Source organism: Mesoplodon mirus (assembly GCF_964341445.2).
Source record: "Mesoplodon mirus genome assembly, chromosome: 2".
Classification (NCBI taxonomy): domain Eukaryota; kingdom Metazoa; phylum Chordata; class Mammalia; order Artiodactyla; family Ziphiidae; genus Mesoplodon; species Mesoplodon mirus.
The window spans coordinates 201,855,685-201,880,959 of NC_138977.1; the positions used below are offsets into that span (position 1 = coordinate 201,855,685).

The 25,275-nt window shown below is 41.7% G+C and overlaps 2 protein-coding genes across 2 annotated transcripts in view; one reads left to right on the top strand and one right to left on the bottom strand.

Annotated features, from left to right (window-relative positions):
* Window positions 1–8,900, top strand: part of ABCC2 (ATP binding cassette subfamily C member 2) — a 69,769-nt gene extending 60,869 nt beyond the window's left edge. Inside the window, 6 exon segments of the mRNA XM_082631506.1 lie at window positions 1,162–1,263; window positions 1,705–1,848; window positions 2,686–2,844; window positions 4,263–4,429; window positions 6,853–7,047; window positions 8,373–8,900. Coding sequence (XP_082487632.1) covers window positions 1,162–1,263; window positions 1,705–1,848; window positions 2,686–2,844; window positions 4,263–4,429; window positions 6,853–7,047; window positions 8,373–8,502 — 897 coding nt within the window. The 3' untranslated portion in view covers window positions 8,503–8,900.
* Window positions 7,063–25,275, bottom strand: part of DNMBP (dynamin binding protein) — a 139,770-nt gene continuing 121,557 nt past the window's right edge. The window contains exon 16 of the mRNA XM_082631459.1: window positions 7,063–7,663. Coding sequence (XP_082487585.1) covers window positions 7,506–7,663 — 158 coding nt within the window. The 3' untranslated portion in view covers window positions 7,063–7,505. The remainder of the gene's footprint in view (window positions 7,664–25,275) is intronic.

Sequence of the window (25,275 nt, forward strand, 5' to 3'; positions counted from 1 at the left end):
CTAACAGAACTATATAATGCATCCCCCATTTGACTAAGGGATAGATATCAGACGTTATTTCCTACCACTCAGCCACTTTCCTACCACTGGCACTATGGTAAATGTTTAATGAATGATACTCATTTAATGAGTCATTTGGCCATCTTTTGTGGACTCTTTCTGAACTAATATACTGGGGGTCTGCATAGCTACCAGCAGGCTCTATACGGTGCTATTTTCAGTTGGCATTAATAAGGCCCAAGGTAATCATGGTGGGACACCCAAAAGGACTCTTTCATTTACCAGAATCACTGGGTTCCTTGTGCCACTGCCCTTTCATCCCCTCATTTCTAAGCTTATTAACCTAGGACAGATGGGGCAAAGAGCTGGAGAACTATTATACTGAACCAAAACAAAAACATTCAAATATCAACAATTCATATGGTCCAGCCTTCACCAAGTGGTTACTTGTAGTCCCCAGCCTCCTGTGCTCTCCCTCTCTCTAATCACCATGTGCTCTACAAAGATTCCCTGTGTGTATGTGCCAGGACTACATTTTTGCCTGAAAAAAAGCTTGCATGTGAGAAGCTTGCCTCTGAGTAACCCATGGATTCCCTGGACTCTGGCCCAGATCATGACAATCATCCTCCTAGTGGTTAGATGTTATCTCTGTAATGGCAGGAAGGCACCTGGAGTTTATTGAGGTAACAGAGGACAAGGGTCCATGTGGACGTCCCACCTTGAGGGCTGGGTTCTCAATGGAGCTGTTGTTGAGAGCAGAGGTGGCAGCTATTTGGAAGGCCTTCTCCTACCCTGTGTCTTTCCTTATGCTTTCCCCATTGGTAGAATGCCACCCCTAACCCCTAAGGGCTTACAGGCAGAGACCCGCACCAAGAGCCAGCCTCTCCAGCCTCAGCCTTGGCCCTAGGCCACTCCAAGCTAGTAGTGCCTTTCCTGTGAGCACCACACAGTTGAGCACTTAATTGTCCTCCCACCGTTCAATGCACTGGCCTCATTTCCTCCCCCAAGGAGGGTGGATTGTCTCTTATACTTCTCCTTGCTCTCTTGTAGAGCCCGGCATAGTGCTGGGTGCAGAGTAGGCACTAGATTGACCTTGTGGTTTAACTGGTTAGGTTGGTTTCTAAGCCTGAGATGATCCTTAGTCTTCCAGTTTTTCTGTAGATCACACAAACCCTGAACTGGCTAGTGAGGATGACGTCAGAAATAGAGACCAACATTGTGGCTGTTGAGCGAATAAATGAGTACATAAACGTGGAAAATGAGGTAAGGAGGAATCAGAGGAAGCCAGGGACAAGGTCAAAAAAAAAAAAAAAAAGCCACCACTTTGAGAATGCATCTTCACCTATCTAGAGATTTCACATGGGGTCATAAAGGTTCTCTGGAAGTTTCCCTTGCTCTAACTGAAAGAACCTAATTTCTTGAAACCTAAAATAGGTAATGGTTTGGGAGAAGTCAGGTCTTGGGATGCACCAAGTTAAATGGTGGCTTCATTCTGGAGATGCACAGAACAACCTCGTGGGATAGGGTTTCTTTAATTGAATAAGGTAGGACCCTTCTGGAAGTACCAGTCTAGTTCAGTCTATTCAATGCAGATGTTCACGGGTGGCTGGCACACTGCTACCCTGTTCTGTGACATGAGTCCTGTGGGGGCTGTTGAGCGAGCTGTCACCGTGTAAAGCACTCTTCTTCCTGTCGCCTTGCCAGGCACCATGGGTGACTGATAAGAGGCCTCCAGAAGGCTGGCCCAGCAAAGGGGAGATCCAGTTTAGCAACTACCAAGTACGGTATCGGCCTGAGCTGGATCTGGTACTGAAAGGGATTACTTGTGACATTAAGAGCACGGAGAAGGTAGGTGGAGCTGAAGAAAGGCCTGGGTGAGTCCTTGTGAACATAGAGGTGGAGAGCAGTGGACTCTGGGCTTTCATTAATCTGGTGGAAGTGAGAGGGTTGGGGTGCTTCCTCTGCCCTGGGGAGGTGTAGGGACACAGCGCCACCACCAGAGGGCAGGATATCCACACAGGGTCAAACAGACTTAAGCCTGTAAGGGCTCTCTTGCTCAGCCCTCCCCTATCTCCCTGTCCCGCATCCTCTCCTCCTGTGGCTGACTGGGCTCATTTCCTGTAAGCGCCAAGGCTTGCAGAGGGGAAGTTAGGAAGCACTGGCCTGGGGAAGGAACTGGTGGGAACAGCTGTGTGGAGGTTTGTCCCTGCAGAGACAATGGCCCAGTTCTCCCTCTGGTCTGCAAAGTCCTGGTATGGTTTTCTTGTTCTCTGAGGACTTGGGGTCTGATGCAGGGCCAAAAAAATGTCTGGGTACTGATGCTCAGGTCCAGGTCAGGGTCTGCTTCTCAGACCTGATGGCAGACCCAATCCTTCCCTTCTCCTCATTTTTAACAAGGATTAAAAAAAAAAAATCTATAATTTCCAAGAATAATTGCAACAGATGTGTACATTTCCAGCAGTCAATGTAGTTCTCAGCAAGCAACAAGTTAGGAGGCAGGATGGGGAAAGCCATCCTTTTCTGACATCCAGGTATGTTTTCCCCACCAAAACCAATATCAGTTTAACATCTTAGAGATGAAGTAGCCAGGCACTGTCTTTTTCCACCTGTGATTATGAATGCCCCTGGCTAAATTGTTGCCCTCAATAATTACATGGTGAACATGCAAAGGAACTGTATTTACAGATTGGCGTGGTGGGCAGGACAGGAGCTGGGAAATCATCCCTGACAAACAGCCTTTTCAGAATCCTAGAGGCTGCAGGAGGCCAGATCACCATTGATGGGGTAGATATTGCTTCCATTGGGCTCCACGACCTCCGAGAGAAACTGACCATCATCCCACAGGTGAGCTGTAGGACATACTCTGTCACATGCAGCTTGTTCTACAGGAAACATGTGCATCTTCTTCTTGATGTGTGTTCATTTGGTGGCGTCATTTCTGCTGTCTACCTGGGATACCTAAGCTAGTTCCCTAAGACACACTGCTTCCAGAACTTACAAAATAAGTTTTACATTTTTTGGTAATATGCTTGTGACTGTCAGTTTCTAACCAGTAGGTGGCAGCAACACAGCAGAAGTCAAATGGAGCAGATGATTGTTTAGCATTTCTACAGCCCATCAATGTTCGCAGGACCTTTGCAATCAGCATTAGCAGTTTTGCTGCTGACGCTTGAAACTATTAAGCTTTGTACTCCCCATTTGATATGGTTAAAAGAGAGGAGAGGGAATTTGTGGCAGTTTTTTACCAATAAGTGGAATGGTTAGTGCATCAGCAAGAAAGTCTACCCTGCAGCTTCCTCTCCGGACCCTTCCAAACAAGGACTGCCCTGGAGGCTCTCGGGGTATGTGGGTCCTCAGAACCTGTCCTCTGCTTGCTGCAGCCAAGTCTCTGGGGTGGCTTTGGTTTGTCTGGTGTTTGCTCCCTTTGTTACACTCTTTTCTCCAGCCTCTTCAAGAGCGTAAGAAATTCTTCTCTTGTAACTATATGACCCCTTCCCCTGCCTGCCCCTGATCCCTCCACCTCCAAACCATGAGTTTGCATTTGGGGGTGTGGGACGTTACTCTCATCTTTTTAAGGGATGCTGAGGCAAATCTGGAAATCCATAAATGAAGTTCAGAATGAAAAACAACAATACCAAGGACTTCTCTTAATGCTGTGTTTAGCTCCCCGTGTTTAGCTCAAAGCCTTCAGCGGGGAAATCTTGGAGAAGCTGGACCACTAACTAACCAGCTTTCCATCTCAGACCAGTCCTGCTCACTTTCTTGGCCACAAAGAATTACTGTTTCCTTTTCTTTGTTAAAAAAATTTTAAATATATGTATGTGTATATGTATATATTAAAAGCCAGATGTTTATTATTTTATTTATTAAAAAAATTTTTAAATTTTATTTTTGGCTGCATTGTTGCATGGGGGCTTTCTCTAATTGTGGTGAGCGGGGGCTACTCTTCATTGCGGTGTGCAGGCTTCTCATTGCGGTGGCTTCTCTTGTTGCGGGGCACGGGCTCTAGGCGCGTGGGCTGCAGTAGTTGGTGGCTCATGGGCTCACTAGTTGTGGCTCACGGGGTCTAGAGCACAGGCTCAGTAGTTTTGGCGCACGGGCTTAGTTGCTCCACAGCCATGTGGGATCTTCCCGGGCCAGGGCTCAAACCCATGTCACCTGAAGTGGCAGGCGGATTCTTAACCACTGAGCCACCAGGGAAGTCCTTACTGGTTCCTTTTCTGACATCAGCCCCAGTAACTCCCTCGTCCCTTGACTTGCAGGATCCCATCCTGTTCTCTGGGAGCCTGAGGATGAATCTAGATCCTTTTAACAACTACTCAGACGAGGAGATTTGGAAGGCCTTGGAGCTTGCTCACCTCAAATCTTTCGTGGACGGCCTGCAAGCTGGGTTGTCCTACGAAGTGACAGAGGGCGGTGATAACCTGAGGTAATGTTTCATAACCCACTTCCCCCACAGGCTGTGGAGGAGGCGAGGGGACCACTACTTTTGTTACTCATGCATGGTGGCGCCTGGCATTAAAGAATTTTCACTCTCCAGGTCTAATTCCTAATGCGTAAAACGAACCTGTTGTGAAGATTAAAATAGATGTGAGTGTGCCTGGAAACTCTTGAAAAACTTTGTCAGTAAACATACCCTCACAGGACATTACAAACATGAGCTTGCAGATCCCACCGTTGTGCGGGTTTTCAGCTGCACTCTGCAATCAGGCTGAAAACAATCCCCATGCCTGGTCCAGCCCCAGAGAGTCTGATGTAATTGGTATGTGGCATTGCTGGAGATGGGAGTTCTAAAGGATCCCCAGGGGTTGTTACAGGCACCTCAGTTTGAGAAGCCCTGATCTAAGGAGCACGTGGATGATGGAGATGTGCTGTCCGCAGGGTCCTTGGAACACCATAAACGAGCACAAAGACTCTTTTGGCTTCACAGTTCTTGTTACCTTTTCAAAGTGTTTCCTCATATGTTGACACTTCACATTTTCTGTCAGTTAACAAGTTGGCCTGGCATTTTCTCTACAACAACCTCTTTTTTCCCTCCACACACTGATGGTCAGCTCTCAGTCAAAGCTGGTGGCTCAGGGGCCAGCCTTGCTGCAGCCCTGGTGCCTTCAGAGTGGTGGACAGGGCATGGACCATTAGCAGTTGGAGCTCAGAAGGGAAGGCTCAGTAGCTCAATTAATGGACCCGCTGCTCTGACTTCACCTGGGAGCTTGTTATAAATGCAGAATCTCAGGCTCTATCCTACTATTCAGAATCCGCCCTTTAGCAAGAGTCCCAGGTAATTTGTGTGCACATTACAGCATGAGATGCACTGCCTAGAAGGTTGAGTCTTAAGTAGGCTGCACGTTAGAATCACTTGGGAAACTTAAAGTCCCAGTGCCCAGGCTGTACCCCAGACCGGTTGAATCAGGGCCCCGGGTGATTTCAGTGTGTAGCCCCAGGGAACACTTGTGAGCCTTGGTAGAGAACACCAGCATGTTTTCCCTCAGCGACAGATCTAGGAACTAGCAGGACTGAAGCAGGTCTTCAGGCCTATTGAAAAGGCCATTCAAACATTCAGTCAACATATATTGAACACCTACTGGAAAGAGAGGAAAATGCTATAGACCCATCCATGCCCTCCTGGCACTTACAGTGTGATGGAGGAGACACACCTCGTGTGAGCAAATTCTGTGCAGTAAATGCTGCAGGTGTGCAGGGCCATGTGGGCAGGATGTGATGGGGGCCTAAGAACAGAATCACACCATCCTCTATGAATGCTGGGAGAAACTTACCTGGCATTACCAGCGCCTTGATTTCAGACCTGGTGGGCTGTTGAAACCTAAAATTCTCTGATCAGAGACTGGAGATCAGTCAGCTTCGGGAGAGTCAGCAGCCGAAAGCCAAATTGATGCCTCAGCAACAGCCTGTTACTATGAAGTCCAACTGAACCAGGTGGGAGTTGGGAAGCGTTAAGTAAATAGTTTTTCAGTGTCTCTGTTCTTACATTACAGAGAAAAACTGGAAGTTCATCTTGGGTGACTTCTCATCTCTTGCATAAATTTTCTTAGAGAGAATTACAGAACTTTAGCCACCCCCTGTTTGATACGTTCCCTAATGGCCACAGCAGGAAAGAGCAATTCCAAATTCACGAATATTTCCTCCACATCATTTCCCAAAGGTTCTTTATGTAAGTAAGAAGTCCAGCCTTCATTACTGGCTTTTAAGCAATTTAAAGTGATTTGCATTTTACAGGCATATTCAAATTCCACAAACATTGCATCTCCCACGGAGACATCACGTTCTTTAGACAGCAACTGTTTCTAATCAAGGGAGAAGGCCGTGAACAAATAATTAGCCTTGAGACTAGAATTACACATTAAAATAACAAATGGATTTGCTAAGGCCACTAAGAAATGCCACTGGGGCATTCTCATGCGGTTTCACCCTATACTAATGGTGTCAGGTCAAATACTGCAGAAGTGGTGTACTGAGATATCATTGTAGCTAAATGCAAAGCACTATTCCGGGGCTAGTGTTTTCCAAACTTGTTAAACATGAAAATTTCCTGGGGTGTATTCAAAATACAGGTTCCTAGGCCCCTCCCCATTCTGACTGAGAGCAGGGCCCAGAAATAGGAATTTTTAAATTAAGTACCTGTGGTGGGTCTTCCAATTAATTGAGAAAGTTTGGCAAACATTGCCCTTGGTAACAATAAACAGCTAGTGGAAGAGGCTAAGGCATTCTAGGGGAATTTGGAAGTGTGGGTTTTGAAAGTCTGATCTGGAACATGAAATCTGCCCCTCCAACCCCCAACCCAGGTTATTCCTTGGTCCTTAGGGGCTAATGCTTTGTTTCTTCCACTGGCTTCAGCATAGGGCAAAGGCAGCTACTGTGCCTGGCCAGGGCTCTGCTTCAGAAATCCAAGATTCTGATCATGGACGAGGCCACTGCTGCAGTGGATCTAGAGACAGATCATCTCATCCAGACAACCATCCAAACTGAGTTCTCCCACTGCACGACCATCACCATTGCCCACAGGCTGCACACCATCATGGACAGTGACAAGTGAGTGGGGGGACAGAGCTTGATAGTCACGGCTTAACCTGTTGTCAACAGCGATAGCCTCAGCCGTGAGGTCTCTTTACAGAAGGTTTAACTACCATCATTTTATTGATGAAAAAATGGAGGCTGAGAGATTGCAAGTAATTTGCCCAAAATTATACATCAAGCTAATGAAGGCCAATAGGGTTAAGGGAACTGTCTTGAAGGTAAAATGGGAAACACTATTAACTGAGTATGGGGGGTGGAGGCCCAAGCCAGGAGTGATATATATATTGCTCCATAGACCTTCCCAACTAAGCTGGGTCTCAGCTGCTCCCCCTGTAAACAGAAGCTTTCTGTTCCTTCTAACTCTGACAATCTGACAATTCAAAAAGGGGGGGTGGTCAGTAATCTTAAAACTGAAGAGAATAGGCTCCCTTTTTTGACCAAGGGGAAGGCTCCCTTTTTAAATCAATGTATCCTTAAACAATGTGTATCCTTAAAAAAAAGAAAAAAAGAAAAAAACTTACGTAAATAGTATAAGAATATATGCAGTATAAGTCTATTTTGTTCAGTATTCCACATGGAATCCACGTTGATGCAGATAGCCGCAGTTCAGTCATTCTCGCTGCGTTGTAGCCTGGTATGAATAAACATAGTGTTATCGTATTGGTCACCTGGACCCACGCTGGTGTCCTAGCCTAGAGACCCCTTGTCTTGGCCAGGGAGCTTCTTTGTCCGCTCAGATTCGCACAGCCAATAACAAAACCTATGCTAAGACTTTCTAGCACAAGCTTTATTCAATGGCCAAAGAATGGAGAAGTGGGAATTAGTTCACAAATCAACTTTCTCAACCCGATTTGGGCGGAGACATCATTTATATAGGAGGGTTGAAGGGAAAAGGGAGGGAATTGGAAAGAGTGGGAGGAATATTTATGACTAATCTGAGAAGAGGGGTGTGGTTTGGACGGGAACTGATGCAACCCTCCTTTTCAGTCCTTGTCTGGGCTTTTCCGGTTGTTGTCATGGCAACTGTCCATATCATGGTGCTGGTATGTGTGTCATTTAGCATGCTAATATATTACAATGAGCATAATGAGGCCCAAGGTCTACTGGAAATCAAACCTTCCACCACCTTGGGTCTAGTTTGTTCTAACCAGTTCTTGTTTTTCTCTTTGCAGCTTCCTCCTGAAACTTAGATGTGAGCACTTGGTTTCCATTTGAGGGAGGGGCAGGGGTATGATTCTGGGGCAACAGCCTTGGTAACAATATCGAGACTTAGTTCTGGTTATTATAAATGCCAAGGTTTGAGACAATGCTTTCTAAGACTTCTTTCTTTTTTGTTTCAGGGTAATGGTCCTAGACAATGGGAAGATTGTAGAGTATGGCAGCCCTGAAGAACTGCTGAAAAACACTGGCCCCTTTTATTTTATGGCCCAAGAAGCTGGCATTGAAAATACGAACTGCACAGCATTCTGACAGCAAGTCTTACAGGTTAGAGAAGGACTATTAGGATCATTCCTTATTTTTTGTGAAGCATATCATACATATAAGAGTGTGTGCAAAATGTATGTTTTAAATAAGGATCGTAAGTGAACACCCACGTCCCTTCCAGCCAAGATTTTTTTTAATGAGTATTACCAGCTACATCAGAACCCCTGATGATCGACTTTGATCGTACCTCCTTGCTACCCACCCCCCACAAAAAGCACCACCATCCTAATTTTTGTGATAATTATTCCTTTGCTTTTTGTTTGTTTTACCACTTTCCTTAAACAACATGTACCATTTTTTTAGCTTATGTGAATGGCCTGACTCATACTGCATGTATTCTTCTATGACTTCTTTTGTTCAATATTATATTTGAGATTCATCCACGTCGATGCGTGAGGCTGGTTCATTCTCACTGCTCTGTAGTACAGCAGTGTGTGAAAACGCCAGTTTATCCAATTTAGGTTGGTCAGCAGTGGGGTTATTTCCAGGCTTTGTTGTTTTTCCCTGTTATGAACAGTACTGCTATGAATATTCTGGTACATAACTCCTAAGATACATGTGTATGAGTTTCTTTAGGCATAACGTAAAGGAATGGGAGGTGTGCATATGTTTAAATGCATATAGTAGGTAACGCCAAACTGTTAATGCCAATTCAAAACATTTTTGTCAATCTGATGAGTATGAATTGGTATCTCCTTGAGGTTTTTAAATGTACAGTTCCCTGGTTACCGTTGAGGTTTCCGTATGCGGTGTCTGCTGGTTCTTGTTCACAGTGCTTTATTTCCTTGGATACCTTGTGAATGTTTACCTTAAGTTGCTCAATCTCCTTAGCATTTTTTTAAAAACTGAAGTATAGCTGATTTGCAATACTGTGTTAGCATTTACCTGTGGACATTCTTTGAGGACTGAGTTGAATCTGAGCTCTCTTAAGAGGAATTGTGAAAGCTTCTGCCTGCCACCTGGGGGCATTACCCAGAACCAATTTGAATTAAATACTTCACTAAGGGGCTTCAAACCTTACAGTTAGTGGGACTTCAGACCACAGTCCTGTGCGAGAGCCAGCTTGTGGTTTACAGAATCTCAAGGGAGCTTCTTCCCCTTGATCCAGCAGCAGGTTGGAGATGGATGTGTGGCCTTGTTGACTCCTTCCGTGTGGCGGGATTTATTCTTCACTTACTTGTATGCCACAGTACAGCCCTTTCAGGCTCGGTTCGTCAGAGGGTCTCCTTGTAGCTTCTCCATCTTTGGCCAGCCTCGGAGTTCTCTCTTGCCTCAGATTCCTCTGTTGTCCACAAAGGTCAAGGTCTCCAGGTTTCAGAAGTCACCCTAAGCCTTGACCCTTCTTCTCCTTCCAGGTTTTTTTGTGTCACATCATTTTGGGTTCAGCATATTCATTACCTCCATTTCAGTGATGCAGTTATGAAAGATTTTTATTTATTCATCACTGTAGCTATTTGTTGAATCAGATGCTCAGAGACTTAAACTTCCTAAATGAGGGGCTTACACAGCTGCAAGGCAGGATGAGGAAGGGACTTGTTTCCTCCTATTTGCTCTATTCCCATCAGCATCACTCTAGCAATGTTGGTTTCCCTGAAGTGGCAGTTTTTCCAATGCTCACAAAACCAGTGTGGTCTTGCCAGCACCAGCGGAGCAGCACCCCCTTCTGGGAAGTCTGGGTTTCAGTTTCAGTTTTAGTGACGCCAGCCTCTTCCCTTTTGTTCCCATGGCCCTAACTGTGATGTTTGCTTTTGCCCTTGCTAGCTCTCTGATACTTGTTTTCCTTTGGCCCTTTCTTCAGTGTCTATTTAATGATTCTTTATATTGTTCTGTTAAAATAACCTGTGGTTTTTGTCTCCTGACTGACCGAATAGATACAACCTTGGAGATAATCCAGTTCAAGTCCCTTATTTTTCAGATAAGCACCAGACTGAGAATGGTTATATGATATCCGGAGTCAAAACATGAGTGTTTATGGCAGAGCCAGGGCCAGAAACCAACTTCCTGATTTGATCTAATGATTTCTTCTTTTTCCTATAATGGGAGAGGGTTTTCAATCTACCTTCTCCTGTGGATGCAGAAGAAGAGAGGGGAAGTGGTATCTTTTTCTCAGTAGCGATGACTCAGACATCCAGTGAAGGTGGAGGGAACCAGAAGCAGCCTGGATCCAAAACTTTGATGACTCCTCCCCTCCAGATCTTCTGTTGGCCCAGGACCCAGGTAACCCAATCCACACTATGGACCACTTACAACATGATCGCTCTTTCCTACTTTCCTTCTGAGGTCCTCTTCGCTGCTTATCCTTGAAGCATTAAGATGTCCCTGTGTTTTTGTCCTTGACCCCCAGTTCCTCTATGTTTTCTCTGTAATAGATTTCATACACCCTTGTGGTTTCAATTTCTACACATACGATTCTCATTTCAAGCCTCTTCCTCTGCTCCAGTTTTGAGATTCATATATTCAGTTGCTTCTGGTATTATCACCTGGATAACCTTCAGGTGTCTGACATGCAAATCACCCTACTTTGACAGACATGTCCTTTTTTTTTTTTTTTATAGAGCAGGTTCTTATTAGTCATCAATTTTATACACATCACTGTATACATGTCAATCCCAATGGCCCAATTCATCACACCACCACTACCACCCCACCACTTTCCCTGCTTGGTGTCCATAGGGTTGTTCTCTACATCTGTATCTCAATTTTTGCCCTGCAAACCAGTTCATCTGTACCATTTTTCTAGGTTCCATATCTGTGCGTTAATATACGATATCTGTTTTTCTCTTTCTGACTTACTTCACTCTGTATGACAGTCTCTAGATCCAACCAGGTCTCAACAAATGACCCAGTTTCGTTCCTTTTTATGGCTGAGTAATATTCCATTGTATATGTACCACATCTTCTTTATTCATTCATCTGTCGATGGGCATTTAGGTTGCTTCCATGACCTGGCTATTGTAAATAGTGTTGCAATGATTATTGGGGTGCATGTGTCTTTTTGAATTATGCTTTTCTCTGGGTATATTCACAGTAGTGGGATTGCCGGATCATATGGTAATTCTATTTTTAGTTTTTTAAGGAACGTCCATACTGTTCTCCATAGTGGCTGTATCAATTTACATTCCCACCAACAGTGCAAGAGAGATGCCCATTCTAATGAGTGTGAGGTGATACCTCATTGTAGGTTTTTTTTTTTTTTTTTTTTTTTTTTGCGGTACACGGGTCTCTCACTGTTGTGGCCTCTCCCGTTGCGGAGCACAGGCTCCGGACGTGCAGGCTCAGCAGCCATGGCTCACAGGCCTAGCCGCTTCGTGGCATGTGGGATCTTCCTGGACCAGGGCACGAACCTGTGTCCCCTGCGTCGGCAGGTGGACTCTCAACCACTGTGCCACCAGGGAAGCCCCTCATTGTAGTTTTGATTTGCATTTCTCTAATAATTAGTGATGTTGAGCAGCTTTTCATGTACTTCTTGGCCATCTGTTATGTCTTCTTTGGAGAAATGTCTATTTAGGTCTTCTGCCCATTTTTGGATTGGGTTGTTTGTTTTTTTTACTATTGAGCTGCATGAGCTGTTTATATATTTTGGAGATTAATCCTTTGTCCGTCGATTCATTTGCAAATATTTTCTCCCATTCTGAGGGTTGTCTTTTCTATTGTTTATGGTTTCCTTTGCTGTGCAAAAGCTTTGAAGTTTCATGAGGTCCCATTTGTTTATTTTTGTTTTTATTTCCATTACTCGAGGAGGTGGATCAAAAAAGATCTTGCTGTGATTTATGTAAAAGAGTGTTCTTTCTATGTTTTCCTCTAAGAGTTTTATAGTGTCCGGTCTTACATTTAGATCTTTAATCCGTTTTCAGTTTTTGTGTATGGTGTTAGGGAGTGTTCTAATTTCTTTCTTTTACATGTAGCTGTCCAGTTTTCCCAGCACCACTTATTGAAGAGGCTGTCTTTTATCCATTGTATATCCTTGCCTCCTTTGTCATAGATTAGTTGTCCATAGGTGCGTGGGCTTATCTCTGGGCTTTCTATCTTGTTCCATTGATCAATGTTTCTGTTTTTGTGCCAGTACTGTATTGTCTTGATTACTGTACCTTTATAGTATACTCTGAAGTCAGGGAGTCTGATTTCTCCAGCTCCGTTTTTTTTTTTCCTCAAGACTGCTTTGGCTATTCAGGGTCTTTTGTGTCTCCATACAAATTTTAAGATTTTTTGCTCTAGTTCTGTAAAAATGCCATTGGTAATTTGATAGGGATTGCATTGAATCTGTAGATTGCTTTGGTTAGTATAGTCATTTTCATAGTATTGATTCTTCCAATCCAAGAACATGGTATATCCCTCCATCTGTTGGTGTCATCTTTGATTTCTTTCATCAGTGTCTTATAGTTTTCTGAATACAGCTCTTTTGTCTCCGTAGGTAGGTTTACTCCTAGGTATTTTATTCTTTTTGTTGCAATGGAAAAAGGGAGTGTTTCCTTAATTTCTCGTTCAGATTTTTCATCATTAGTGTATAGGAATGCAAGAGCTTTCTGTGCATTAATTTTGTATCCTGCAACTTTACCAAATTCACTGATTAGCTCTAGTAGTTTTCTGGTGGCATCTTTAGGATTCTCTATAGTATCATGTCATCTGCAAACAGTGACAGTTTTACTTCTTTTTCAATCTGTTTTCCTTTTATTTCTTTGTCTTCTCTGATTGCCGTGTCTAGGACTTCCAAAACTATGTTGAGTAAGAGTGGCGAGAGTGGACATCCTTGTCTTGTTCCTGATCTTGGAGGAAATGCTTTCAGTTTTTCACCATTGAGAATGATGTTTGCTCTGGGTTTGTTGTATATGGCCTTTATTATGTTGAGGTAGGTTCCTTCTATGCTCATGTTCTGGAGAGTTTTTATCACAAATGGGTGTTGAATTTTCTCAAAAGCTTTTTCTGCATCTATTGACGTGATCATATGGTTTTTATTCTTCAATTTGTTAGTATGGTTTATCTCATTGATTGATTCATGTATATTGAAGAATCCTTGCATCCTTGGGATAAATCCCACTTGATCACGGTGTATGATCCTTTTAATGTGTTGTTGGATTCTGTTTGCTAGTATTTTTGCATCTATATTCATCAGTGATATTGGTCTGTAATTTTCTTTTTTTAGAGTATCTTTGTCTGGCTTTCGTATCAGGGTGATAGTGGCCTCGTAGAATGAGTTTGGGAGTGTTCGTTCCTCTGCAATTTTATGGAAGAGTTTGAGAAGGATGGGTGTTAGCTCTTCCCTAAATGTTTGATAGAATTCACCTGTGAAGCCATCTGGTCCTGGACTTTTGTTTGTTGGAAGATTTTTAATCACAGTTTCAATTTCATTACTTGTGATTGGTCTGTTCATATTTTCTATTTCTTCCTGGTTCAGTCTTGAAAGGTTATACCTTTCTAAGAATTTGTCCATTTCTTCCAGGTTGTCCATTTCATTGGTATAGAGTTGCTTGTAGTCTCTTAGCATGCTTTGTATTTCTGCAGTGTCTGTTGTAACTTCTCCTTTTTCATTTCTTATTTTATTGATTTGAGTCCTCTCCCTCTTTTTCTTGATGAGTCTGGCTAATGGTTTATCAATTTTGTTTATCTTCTCAAAGAACCAGCTTTTAGTTTTATTGATATTTGCTATTGCTTTCTTAGTTTCTATTTCATTTATTTCTGCTCTGGTCTTTATGATTTCTTTCCTTCTGCTAACTTTGGGTTTTGTTTGTTCTTCTTTCTCTAGTTCCTTTAGGTGTAAGGTTAGATTGTTTAGTTGAGATTTTTCTTGTTTTTGAGGTAGGCTTGTATAGCTATAAACGTCCCTCTTAGAACTGCTTTTGCTGCATCCCATAGGTTTTGGATCATCATGTTTTGTCATTTGTCTCTAGGTATTTTTTGATTGCCTCTTTGATTTCTTCAGTGATCTCTTGGTTATTTAGTAATGTATTGTTTAGCCTCCATGTGTGTGTGTTTTTTACGTTTTTCTCCCTCTGATTTCTAATCTCATAGCATTGTGGTCAGAAAATATACTGATATGATTTCAATTTTCTTGAATTTACTGAGGCTTGATTTGTGACCCAAGATGTGATCTATCCTGGAGAATGTTCCATGTGCACTTGGAAGAAAGTGTAATCTGCTGATTTTTGGATGGAATGTCCTATAACTATCAATTAAATCTATCTGGTCTATTGTGTCATTTAAAGCTTCTGTTTCCTTATTCATTTTCATTTTGGATGATCTGTCCATCGGTGTAAGTGAGGTGTTAAAGTCCCCCACTATTATTGTGTTACTGTCGATTTCCTCTTATAGCTGTTAGCAGTTGCCTTATTTATTGAGGTGCTCCAATGTTGGGTGCATATATATTTATAATTGTTATATCTTCTTCTTGGATTGATCCCCTGATAATTATGTAGTGTCCTTCCTTGTCTATTGTAACATTCTTTATTTTAAATTCTATTTTATCAGATATGAGTATTGCTACTCCAGCTTTCTTTTGATTTCCATTTGCATCGAATATCTTTTTCCATCCCCGCACTTTCAGTCTTTGTGTGTCCCTAGGTCTGAAGTGGGTCTCTTGTAGACAGAATATATATGGGTCTTGTTTTTGTATCCATTCAGCAAGCCTGTGTCTTTTGGTTGGAGCATTTAATCCATTCACGTTTAGGGTAATTATTGATATATATGTTCCTATTACCATTTTCTTAATTGTTTTGGGTTTGCTTTTGTAGGTCCTTTTTTTTTCTTGTGTTTCCCACTTAGAGAAGTTCCTTTAGCATTTGTTGTAGAGCTGGTTTGGTGGTGTTCAATTCTCTTAGCTTTTGCTTGTCTTTAAAGCTTTTGATTTCTCCGTTGAATCTGAATGAGATCCTTGCCAGGTAGAGTAATCTTGGTCGTAGGTTTTTCCCTTTCATCACTTTAAGTATATCATGCCACTCCCTTCTGGCTTGTAGAGTTTCTGCTGAGAAATCAGCTGTTAACCTTATGGGAGTTCCCTTGTATGTTATTTGTCATTTTTCCCTTGCTGCTTTTAATAATTTTTCTTTGTCTTTAATTTTTGCCAATTTGATTACTATGTGTTTCGGCATGTTTCTCCTTGGGTTTATCCTGTATGGGACTCACTGTGCTTCATGGACTTGGGAGGCTATTTCCTTTCCCATGTTAGTGAGGTTTTCGACTATAATCTCTTCAAATATTTTCTCTTGTCCTTTCTCTCTCTTTTCTCCTTTCGGGACCTGTATAATGCAAATGCTGTTGCATTTAATGTTGTCCCAGAGGTCTTGTAGGTTGTCTTCATTTCTTTTCATTCTTTTTTCTTTATTCTGCTCTGCAGCAGTGAATTCCACCATTGTGTCTTCCAGGTCACTTATCCGTTCTTCTGCCTCAGTTATTCTGCTATTGATTCCTTCTAGTGTAGTTTTCATTTCAATTATTGTATTGTTCATCTCTGTTTGTTTGTTCTTTAATTCTTCTAGGTGTTTTTTCTTTAGTTTTCTAGGTCTTTGTTAAAGCATTTCTTGCATCTTCTCAATCTTTGCCTCCATTCTTTTTCCGAGGTCCTGGATCATCTTCACTATCATCAGTCTGAATTCTTTTTCTGGAAGGTTGCCTATCTCCACTTCATTTAGTTGTTTTTCTGGGGTTTTATCTTGTTCCTTCATCTGGTAAATAACCCTCTGCCTTTTCATCTTGTCTCTCTTTCTGTGAATGTGGTTTTTGTTCCACAGGCTGTAGGATTGTAATTCTTCTTGCTTCTGCTCTCTGGTGGATGAGGCTATCTAAGAGGCTTAGGTAAGTTTCCTAATGGGAGCGACTGGTCGCTGCAATGCTTTTAAGAAGTTTTCTTTTCTGCTAGTGTTGGAGGGTCTCCTGCAGAGGCGGGAGGTGGCTGTGGCTCACTGTGGGGACAAGGACACTGGCAGCAGCAGTTCTGGGAAGTACTCTGTGGCGTGAGCCCTGCCAGAGTCTGCCCAGACCTACTTCTTCCTCCCCTCTAAAAAGATTTTTTGCCTGTACTTTCTAACTCAAGTGGTGACATCACTGTCCATTCAAGTCCTACAAAATGAAAACCTGTGTATCACTCGCAACTTTTCCTTTTCTTTCCAGATTAGCCACCAAGTCCTTCCAGTTTTACTTCTGCACCCCTACTGTTTTTGCCATAGTTCAGTTTCTCACTTCCATCCTGGACTGAGGGCATAGGTATCCCTATTTCCAGTGTTTTTTTCCTCAAATATACCCACCAATGGCTACCAGAGTGATTTAGGGAAAACTGACCAGGTTACTCTTCTGCGTAAATCCTTCATTCAGTAGCTGTCCAGAATAAAGTTAAAATTCCTTACTATGGTATAACGAAGCTCCCTAACATCCAATCCAGTCTCATTTATTCCAACTCCCGTACCTCATGTTAAGCTCCAGCAACATTAAAATGCTTCTAGATTCCCCATACACACAATTACTGTTTGACTCTAGCCTTTTCCTTATCTATCCCCTCTGTTTGCAATCCCATTACTAGCTCTAACTAACTCATTAAGACTCAGTAAGAAGTCATTTTCTCCCAAGAGCCTTCCCTGACTCCCTCTCTTCTCAACCCCCAGGCTAGCTTCAGCACTGCAGTGGATTTTCAATCTTTTGGGCAACTCTGCACCTGAACCTCAGTTTACATGGACTCCTCCAACTTAAGATTCTTTGTGGGAGACCAGGGTGCAGCACTGTGATAGAATCCAATAAGCAGATACACCTGTGCCAGATTTTGATTCAGATGCTGGAGACAAGAAAGAGGGAAATGTGTTCTGGCAAAGGTGACAGTCACTGTCATTGTCCAGAGGTAGGCAGGGGTGGTGACTAGTAGCAGGATCCTGTGATGTTGTGGTATGATACTGAGCATCGTTCCTGGCTTCAAAGACTCAAATCTGGCTTTCGTATCCTCCCAAACAGTCGGTGAGCAACCTATTATTATTTGAAAACTTCGTTTCTGCTTAAGTTTACGAGTTGGGGATTGTTGTGTACAACTAAATAATGCTCCTCAGCACACTTAATTTGCTTTTACTGTATTGTTAGATAATTTTCTGTTTGCATCTCCCTCACTAAGCTATGAGCATCTTGAAAACAATTTTTTACTCTGTTTTATATCTGCAGTGGCTAGAATACAGTAGCTACTCACTTGTTTTTGAGTGTTCAAAAAATATTTATACAAAATACAGTGGGAAAAATGTATGCCAAGAGTACAGCAACAGGATTGAAGATGACAAAGTAACTCCAACAGAAAGAATAAGTAATACCAATCAGACCTAAATTTTTTGCCAGCTAATTTTGTAAAAGTATCTTTTGAAACACCCTCTGAAGAAATTTGTTCCTTTTAGGTAACAGAGATGAATACATTTAATCACAAATTCACACTGATCATGACTATACCTAAAAATTAGCATACAATATTGTACAAACACTGACATTTAAATCCCTAAAGTGTTGCAACTTAGATTTAGTTAGTAAAAACCATATTCAACTATCAACGTGCATTTAGGCTTCCACATAAATTAGACACTAAAACCAGTTTTTGAAAGGCTTCATATTGTTTGAAGACTAATCAAAAGTTGTAAAAATACATGAAAGAACTGGCCGTAACAAGCACTCCATTTTCATAGTATTCCTTTTGACTTTGTATGCAAATAATGGGTTATGCTGTAGAATTTAGCTGCTATAGTGAAAAAGTACTTAGGAATGAAATAGAAAAAAGAGGGAAGAAAAAGTATATAGTATTTCGCTTGAGACTATTTTGGGGGACTTCACTGTGGTGCAGTGGTTAAGAATCCACCTGCCAATGCAGGGGACATGGGTTCAATCCCTGGTCTGGGAAAATCCCACATGCTGCAGAGCAACTAAGCCAGTGCACCACAACTACTGAGCCTGCATGCCACAACTACTGAAGCTTACATGCCTAGAGCCTGTGCTCCGCAACAAGAGAAGCCACCACAATGGGAAGACTGCGCACCTCAATGAAGTGTCACCCTCACTTGACGCAACTAGAGAAAGCCCGCGCACGCACAGCAACAAAGACCCAACACAGCCAAAAAAAAAGACTACTTTGGTTCTCACTGAATTTACAAAAAAAAAAAAAAAAAGACTAATACTGCTCCTTTCTTCAACTTTAAAAGTCAAGGCCCCAGTTAACACACTGGTAATCTCTTGAATAGATAGATAGATAGTCACCTTGGTCCTCATCATGATAGCCATCTGGCTATTCTGCCTGATAACCACTGTCACTGATTTCAGATCCACTTGTCCAGTGGATGATGGGCTCTGTCGGAGCAGCAGTCTTTGGAATGTTTATTTGCTGCTCAAGCCCATAGTCACTTGTTCTCACTGGGAAACAACCGTGTGGGTATTAACCTGTAAAGACTGTCAAGTTGACAGGGCAGAGAGCAGAAGTAAGAAGAACTACAATTGTGCAGCCTGTGGAACAAAAACCACAAAGACAGTCCCAATGAAAAGGCAGAGGACTATGTACCAGATGAAGGAACAAGATAAAGCCCCAGAAAAACAACTAAATGAAGTGTAGATAGGCAACCTTCCAGAAAAAAGAATTCAGAATAATGATAGTGAAGATGATCCAGGACCTTCGAAAAAGAATGGAGGCAAAAGTTGAGAAGATGCAAGAAATGCTTTAACAAAGACCTAGAAAACTTTAATTCTTCTAGGTGTTTGTTGTTTAAGAACAAACAAACAGAGATGAACAATACAATAAATGAAATGAAAACTACACTACAAGGAATCAATAGCAGAATAGCTGAGGCAGAAGAATGGATAAGTGACCTGGAAGACAGAATGGTGGAACTCACTGCCATGGAACACAATAAAGAAAAATGAATGAAAAGAAATGAAGACAGCCTAAGAGACCTCTGGGACAACATTAAAGGCAACAACATTCGCATTATAGGGGTCCCAGAAGGAGAGGAGAGAGACAAAGGACCCAAGAAAATATTTGAAGAGATTATAGTTGAAAACTTCCCTAACATGGGAAAGGAAATAGCCACCCAAGTCCAGGAAGCACAGAGTCCCAGGCAGGATAAACCCAAGGAGAAACAGGCCGAGACACATAGTAATCAAATTGCAAAAATTAAAGACAAAGAAAAATTATTAAAAGAAACAAGGGAAAAATGACAAATAACATACAAGGGAACTCCCATAAGGTTAACAGCTGATTTCTCAGCAGAAACTCTACAAGCCAGAAGGGAGTGGCATGATATACTTAAAGTGATGAAAGGGAAGAACCTACAACCAAGATTACTCTACCCAGCAAGGATCTCATTCAGATTTGATGGAGAAATCAAAAGCTTTACAGACAAGCAAAAGCTAAGAGAATTCAGCACCACCAAACCAGCTCTACAACAAATGCTAAAGGAACTTCTCTAAGTGGGAAACACAAGAGAAGAAAAGGACCTACAAAAACAAACCCAAAACAATTAAGCAAATGGTAATAGGAACATATATATCAATAATTACATTAAATGTGAATGGATTAAATGCTCTAACCAAAAGACACAGGCTTGCTGAATGGATACAAAAACAAGACCCATATATATGCTGTCTACAAGAGACCCACTTCAGACCTAGGGACACACAAAGACTGAAAGTGCGGGGATGGAAAAAGATATTCGATGCAAATGGAAATCAAAAGAAAGCTGGAGTAGCAATACTCATATCAGACAAAATAGACTTTAAAATAATGTTACAAAAGATAAGGAAGGGCCTCCCTGGTGGCGCAGTGGTTGAGAGTCCGCCTGCCGATGCAGGGGATACGGGTTCGTGCCCCGGTCTGGGAGGATCCCATATGCCGCGGAGCGGCTGGGCCCGTGAGCCATGGCCGCTGAGCCTGCGCATCCGGAGCCTGTGCTCCGCAACGGGAGAGGCCACAACAGTGAGAGGCCCGCGTACGGAAAAAAAAAAAAAAAAAAAAAAAAAAGATAAGGAAGGGGCTTCCCTGGTGGCGCAGTGGTTGAGAATCTGCCTGCTAATGCAGGGGACACGGGTTCAAGCCCTGGTCTGGGAGGATCCCACATGCCACGGAGCAACTAGGCCCGTGAGCCACAACTACTGAGCCTGCATGTCTGGAGCCGGTACTCCGCAACAAGAAAGGCCGCGATAGTGAGAGGCCCGCGCACCGCGATGAAGAGTGGCCCCCGCTTGCCACTAGAGAAAGCCCTGGCACAGAAACGAAGACCCAGTACAGCAAAAATAAATTAATAAACTCCTACCCCCAACATCTTAAAAAAAAAAAAAAGATAAGGAAGGACACTACATAATGATCAGATCAATCCAAGAAGAAGATATAACAATTATAAATATATATGCCCCCAAAATAGGAGCACCTCAATACATAAGGCAAGTGCTAACATCTATAAAAAAGGAAATCGAGAGTAACACAGTAATAGTGGGGGACTTTAACATCTCACTTACACCAATGGACAGGTCATCCAGACAGAAAATTAATAAGGAAACACAAGCTTTAAATGACACATTAGACCAGATAGATTTAATTGATATTTATAGAACATTCCACCCGAAAGTGGCAGAATACACTTTCTTCTCAAGTGCACATGAAACATTCTCCCGGATAGATCACATCGTGGGTCACAAATCAAGCCTCAGAAAATTTCAGAAAATTGCAATCGTATCAAGCATCTTTTCTGACCACAACACTATGAGATTGGAAATCAACTACAGGGAAAAAACTGTAAAAAAACAAAAACAAAAACACATAAATGGGGCTTCCCTGGTGGCGCAGTGGTTGAGTCCGCCTGCCGATGCAGGGGACACGGGTTCGTGCCCCGGTCCAGGAAGATCCCACATGCCGTGGAGCAGCTGGGCCCGTGAGCCATGGCTGCTGAGCCTGCACATCCAGAGCCTGTGCTCCACAACCGGAGAGGCAACACAGTGAGAGACCTGAGAACCACAAAAAAACAAAACAAAACAAAACCCTACAGACAAATGGCAACAAACCATGGGATGCAGCAAAAGCAGCTCTAAGAGGGAAGTTTAGAGCAATACAATCTTACCTCAAGAAACAAGAAAAATCTCAAACAATCTAACCTTACACCTAAAGGAACTACAGAAACAGGAACAAACAAAACCCAAAGTTAGTAGAAGGAAAGAAATCAAAAAGATCAGAGCAGAAGTAAATGAAATATAAGCAAAACAATAGCAAGATCAATAAAACTAAAAGCTGGTTGTCTGAGAAGGTAAACAAAATTGATAAACCCTTAGCCAGACTCATCAAGAAAAAGAGGGAGAGGACTCAAATAAATAAAATTAGAAATGAAAAAGAAGTGACAATGGACACCACAGAAATACAAAGCATCCTAAGAGACTACTACAAACAACTGTATGCCAATAAAATGAGCAACCTGGAAGAAATGGACAAATTCTTAGAAAGGTATAACCTTCCAAGACTGAACCAGGAAGAAATAGAAAATATGAACAGACCAATCACAAGTAATGAAATTGAAACTGTGATTAAAAATCTTCCAACAAACAAAAGTCCAGGACCAGATGGCTTCACAGGTGAATTCTATCAAACATTTAGGGAAGAGCTAACACCCATCCTTTTCAAACTCTTCCAAAATATTGCGGAGAAAGGAACACTCCGAAACTCATTCTACGAGGCCACTATCACCCTGATACCAAAGCCAGACAAAGATACTCTAAAAAAAGAAAATTACAGACCAATATCACTGATGAATATAGATGCAAAAATCCTCAACAAAATACGAGCAAACAGAATCCAACAACACATTAGAATGATCATACACCATGATCAAGTGGGATTTATCCCAGGGATGCAAGGATTCTTCAATATATGCAAATCAATCAATGAAATAAACCATATTAACAAATTGAAGAATAAAAACCATATGATCATGTCAATAGATGCAGAAAAAGCTTTTGAGAAAATTCAACACCCATTTATGATAAAAACTTTCCAGAAAGTGGGCATAGAGGGACCCTACCTCAACATAATAAAGGCCATATACAACAAACCTACAGCAAACATCATTCTCCATGGTGAAAAACTGAAAGCATTTCCTCCAAGATCAGGAACAAGACAAGGATGTCCACTCTCACCACTATTATTCAATATAGTTTTGGAAGTCCTAGACACGGCAATCAGAGAAGAAAAAGAAATAAAAGGAATACAAATTGGAAAAGAAGAAGTAAAACTGTCGCTGTTTGCAGGTGACATGATACTATACATAGAGAATCCTAAAGATGCCACCAGAAAACTACTAGAGCTAGTCAATGAATTTAGCAAAGTTGCAGGATACAAAATTAATGCACAGAAATCTCTTGCATTCATATACACTAACAATGAAAGATCAGAAAGAGAAATTAAGGAAACAATCCCATACACTATTGCAACAAAAAGAATTGAATACCTAGGAATAAGCCTACCTAAAGAGGTAAAAGACCTGTACTCAGAAAACTATAAGACACTGATGAAAGAAATCAAAGATGACACAAACAGATGGAGAGATATACCATGTTCTCAGATTGGAAGAATCAACATTGTGAAAATGACTATACTACCCAAAGCAATCTACAGATTCAATGCAATCCCTATCAAATTACCAATGGCATTTTTTACAGAACTAGAACAAAAAATCTTAAAATTTGTATGGAGACACAAAAGACCCCAAATAGCCAAAGCAATCTTTTTTTTTTAAACATCTTTATTGGAGTATAATTGCTTTACATTGTTGTGTTAGTTTCTGCTGTATATCAAAGTGAATAAGCTATATGTATACATATATCCCCATATCCCCTCCCTCTTGCGTCTCCCTCCCACCTTCCCTATCCCACCCCTCTAAGTGGTCACAAGGCACTGAGCTGGTCTCCCTGTGCTATGCTAGCCAAGCAATCTTGAGGGGAAAAAAACAGAGCTGGAGGAATCAGACTCTCTGACTTCAGACTATACTGCAAAGCTATAGTAATCAAGACAATATGGGACTGGCAGAAAAACAGAAATATAGATCAATGGAACAGGATAGAAATCCCAGAAATAAACCCATGCACATATGGTCACCTCATTTTTGATAAAGGAGGCAAGAATATACAATGGAAAAAAGACAGCCTCTTCAATAAGTGGTGCTGGGAAAACTGGACAGCTACATGTAAACGAATGAAATTAGAACACTCCCTAACACCATACACAAAAATAAACTCAAAATGGATTAAAGACCTAAATGTTAAGACTGGACACTATAAAAATCTTAGAGGAAAACATAGGAAGAACACTCTTTGACATAAATCACAGCAAGATCTTTTTTGACTCACCTCCTAGAGTAATGGAAATAAAAATAAAAATTAACAAAGGGGACCTCATGAAACTTAAAAGCTTTTGCACAGCAAAGGAAACTATAAACAACACGAAAAACCAACCCTCAGAATGGGAGAAAATATTTGCAAACGAATCAACAAAGGATTAATCTCCAAAATACATAAACAGATCATGCAGCTTAATATTAAAAAAAACAAACAACCCATTCCAAAAATGGGCAGAAGGCCTAAGTAGACATTTCTCCAAAGAAGACATACAGATGGCCAAGAGACACATGAAAAGCTGCTCAACATCACTAATTATTAGAGAAACGCAAATCAAAACTACAATGAGGTATCACCTCACACCAGTTAGAATGGGCATCAACAGAAAATCTACAAACAACAAATGCTAGAGAGGCTGTGGAGAAAAGGGAACCCTCTTGCACTGTTGGTGGGAATGTAAATTGATAAGTGCCACTATGGAGAATAGTATGGAGGCTCCTTAAAAAACTACAAATAGAATTACCATATGACCTAGCAATCCCACTACTGGGCAGATACCGAGAGAAAACCATAATCCAAAAAGACACATGCACCCCAATGTTCACTGCAGCACTATTTACAATAGCCAGGTCATGGAAGCAACCTAAATGCCCATCGACAGACAAATGGATAAAAATGTGGTACATATGTAGAATGGAATATTACTCGGCCATAAAAAGGAACGAAATTGGGTCATTTGTAGAGACCTGGATGGACCTAGAGACTGATAGTGAAGTAAGTCAGAAAGAGAGAAACAAATATCATATATTAACACATGTATGTGGAATCTAGAAAAATGGTACAGATGAACTGGTTTGCAAGGCATAGAGACACAGATGTAGAGAAGAAACATATGGACACCAAGGGGGGAAGTAGAGGATGGGTGGTGGTGGGATGAATTGGGAGATTGGGATTGACATATATACACTAATATGTATAAAATAGATAACTAATAAGAACCTGCTGTATAAAAAAATAAAATTCAAAAAAAAAAAAAATCCTGTCGAGTTGTCCTCTGGCTGTACCTCTGAGCACAGATATCTCCCCTGGTACTTGGTGCTAACATTCCTGCCTGCTGGCTCCTCTGTTAGTCTGCAGGTAAACTGTGATTTGGTTTGTCAGGGTTTACATTCTGGCATCATAAAGATCTCTCATAGTTCCATAAATATCTGCTAGACTGATACATTTATTAGTTCGAATCTGTAAACCAATTCCACTTTGGCTAGCTTTTCATTTTCCTTCATCAAAGCGTCTAATTTTTCTGCATACGTGGCTTCAATGTTAATGGTGGCACAGAACCCTTTTGTTTTAGCGGGACGTAGAGTTAGGGTTATGGCATAAGAGCAAAATATGGCCTGCTGTTTTTATAAATAAAGTTTTTTTGAAACACAACCATGCTCACTTGTTTCT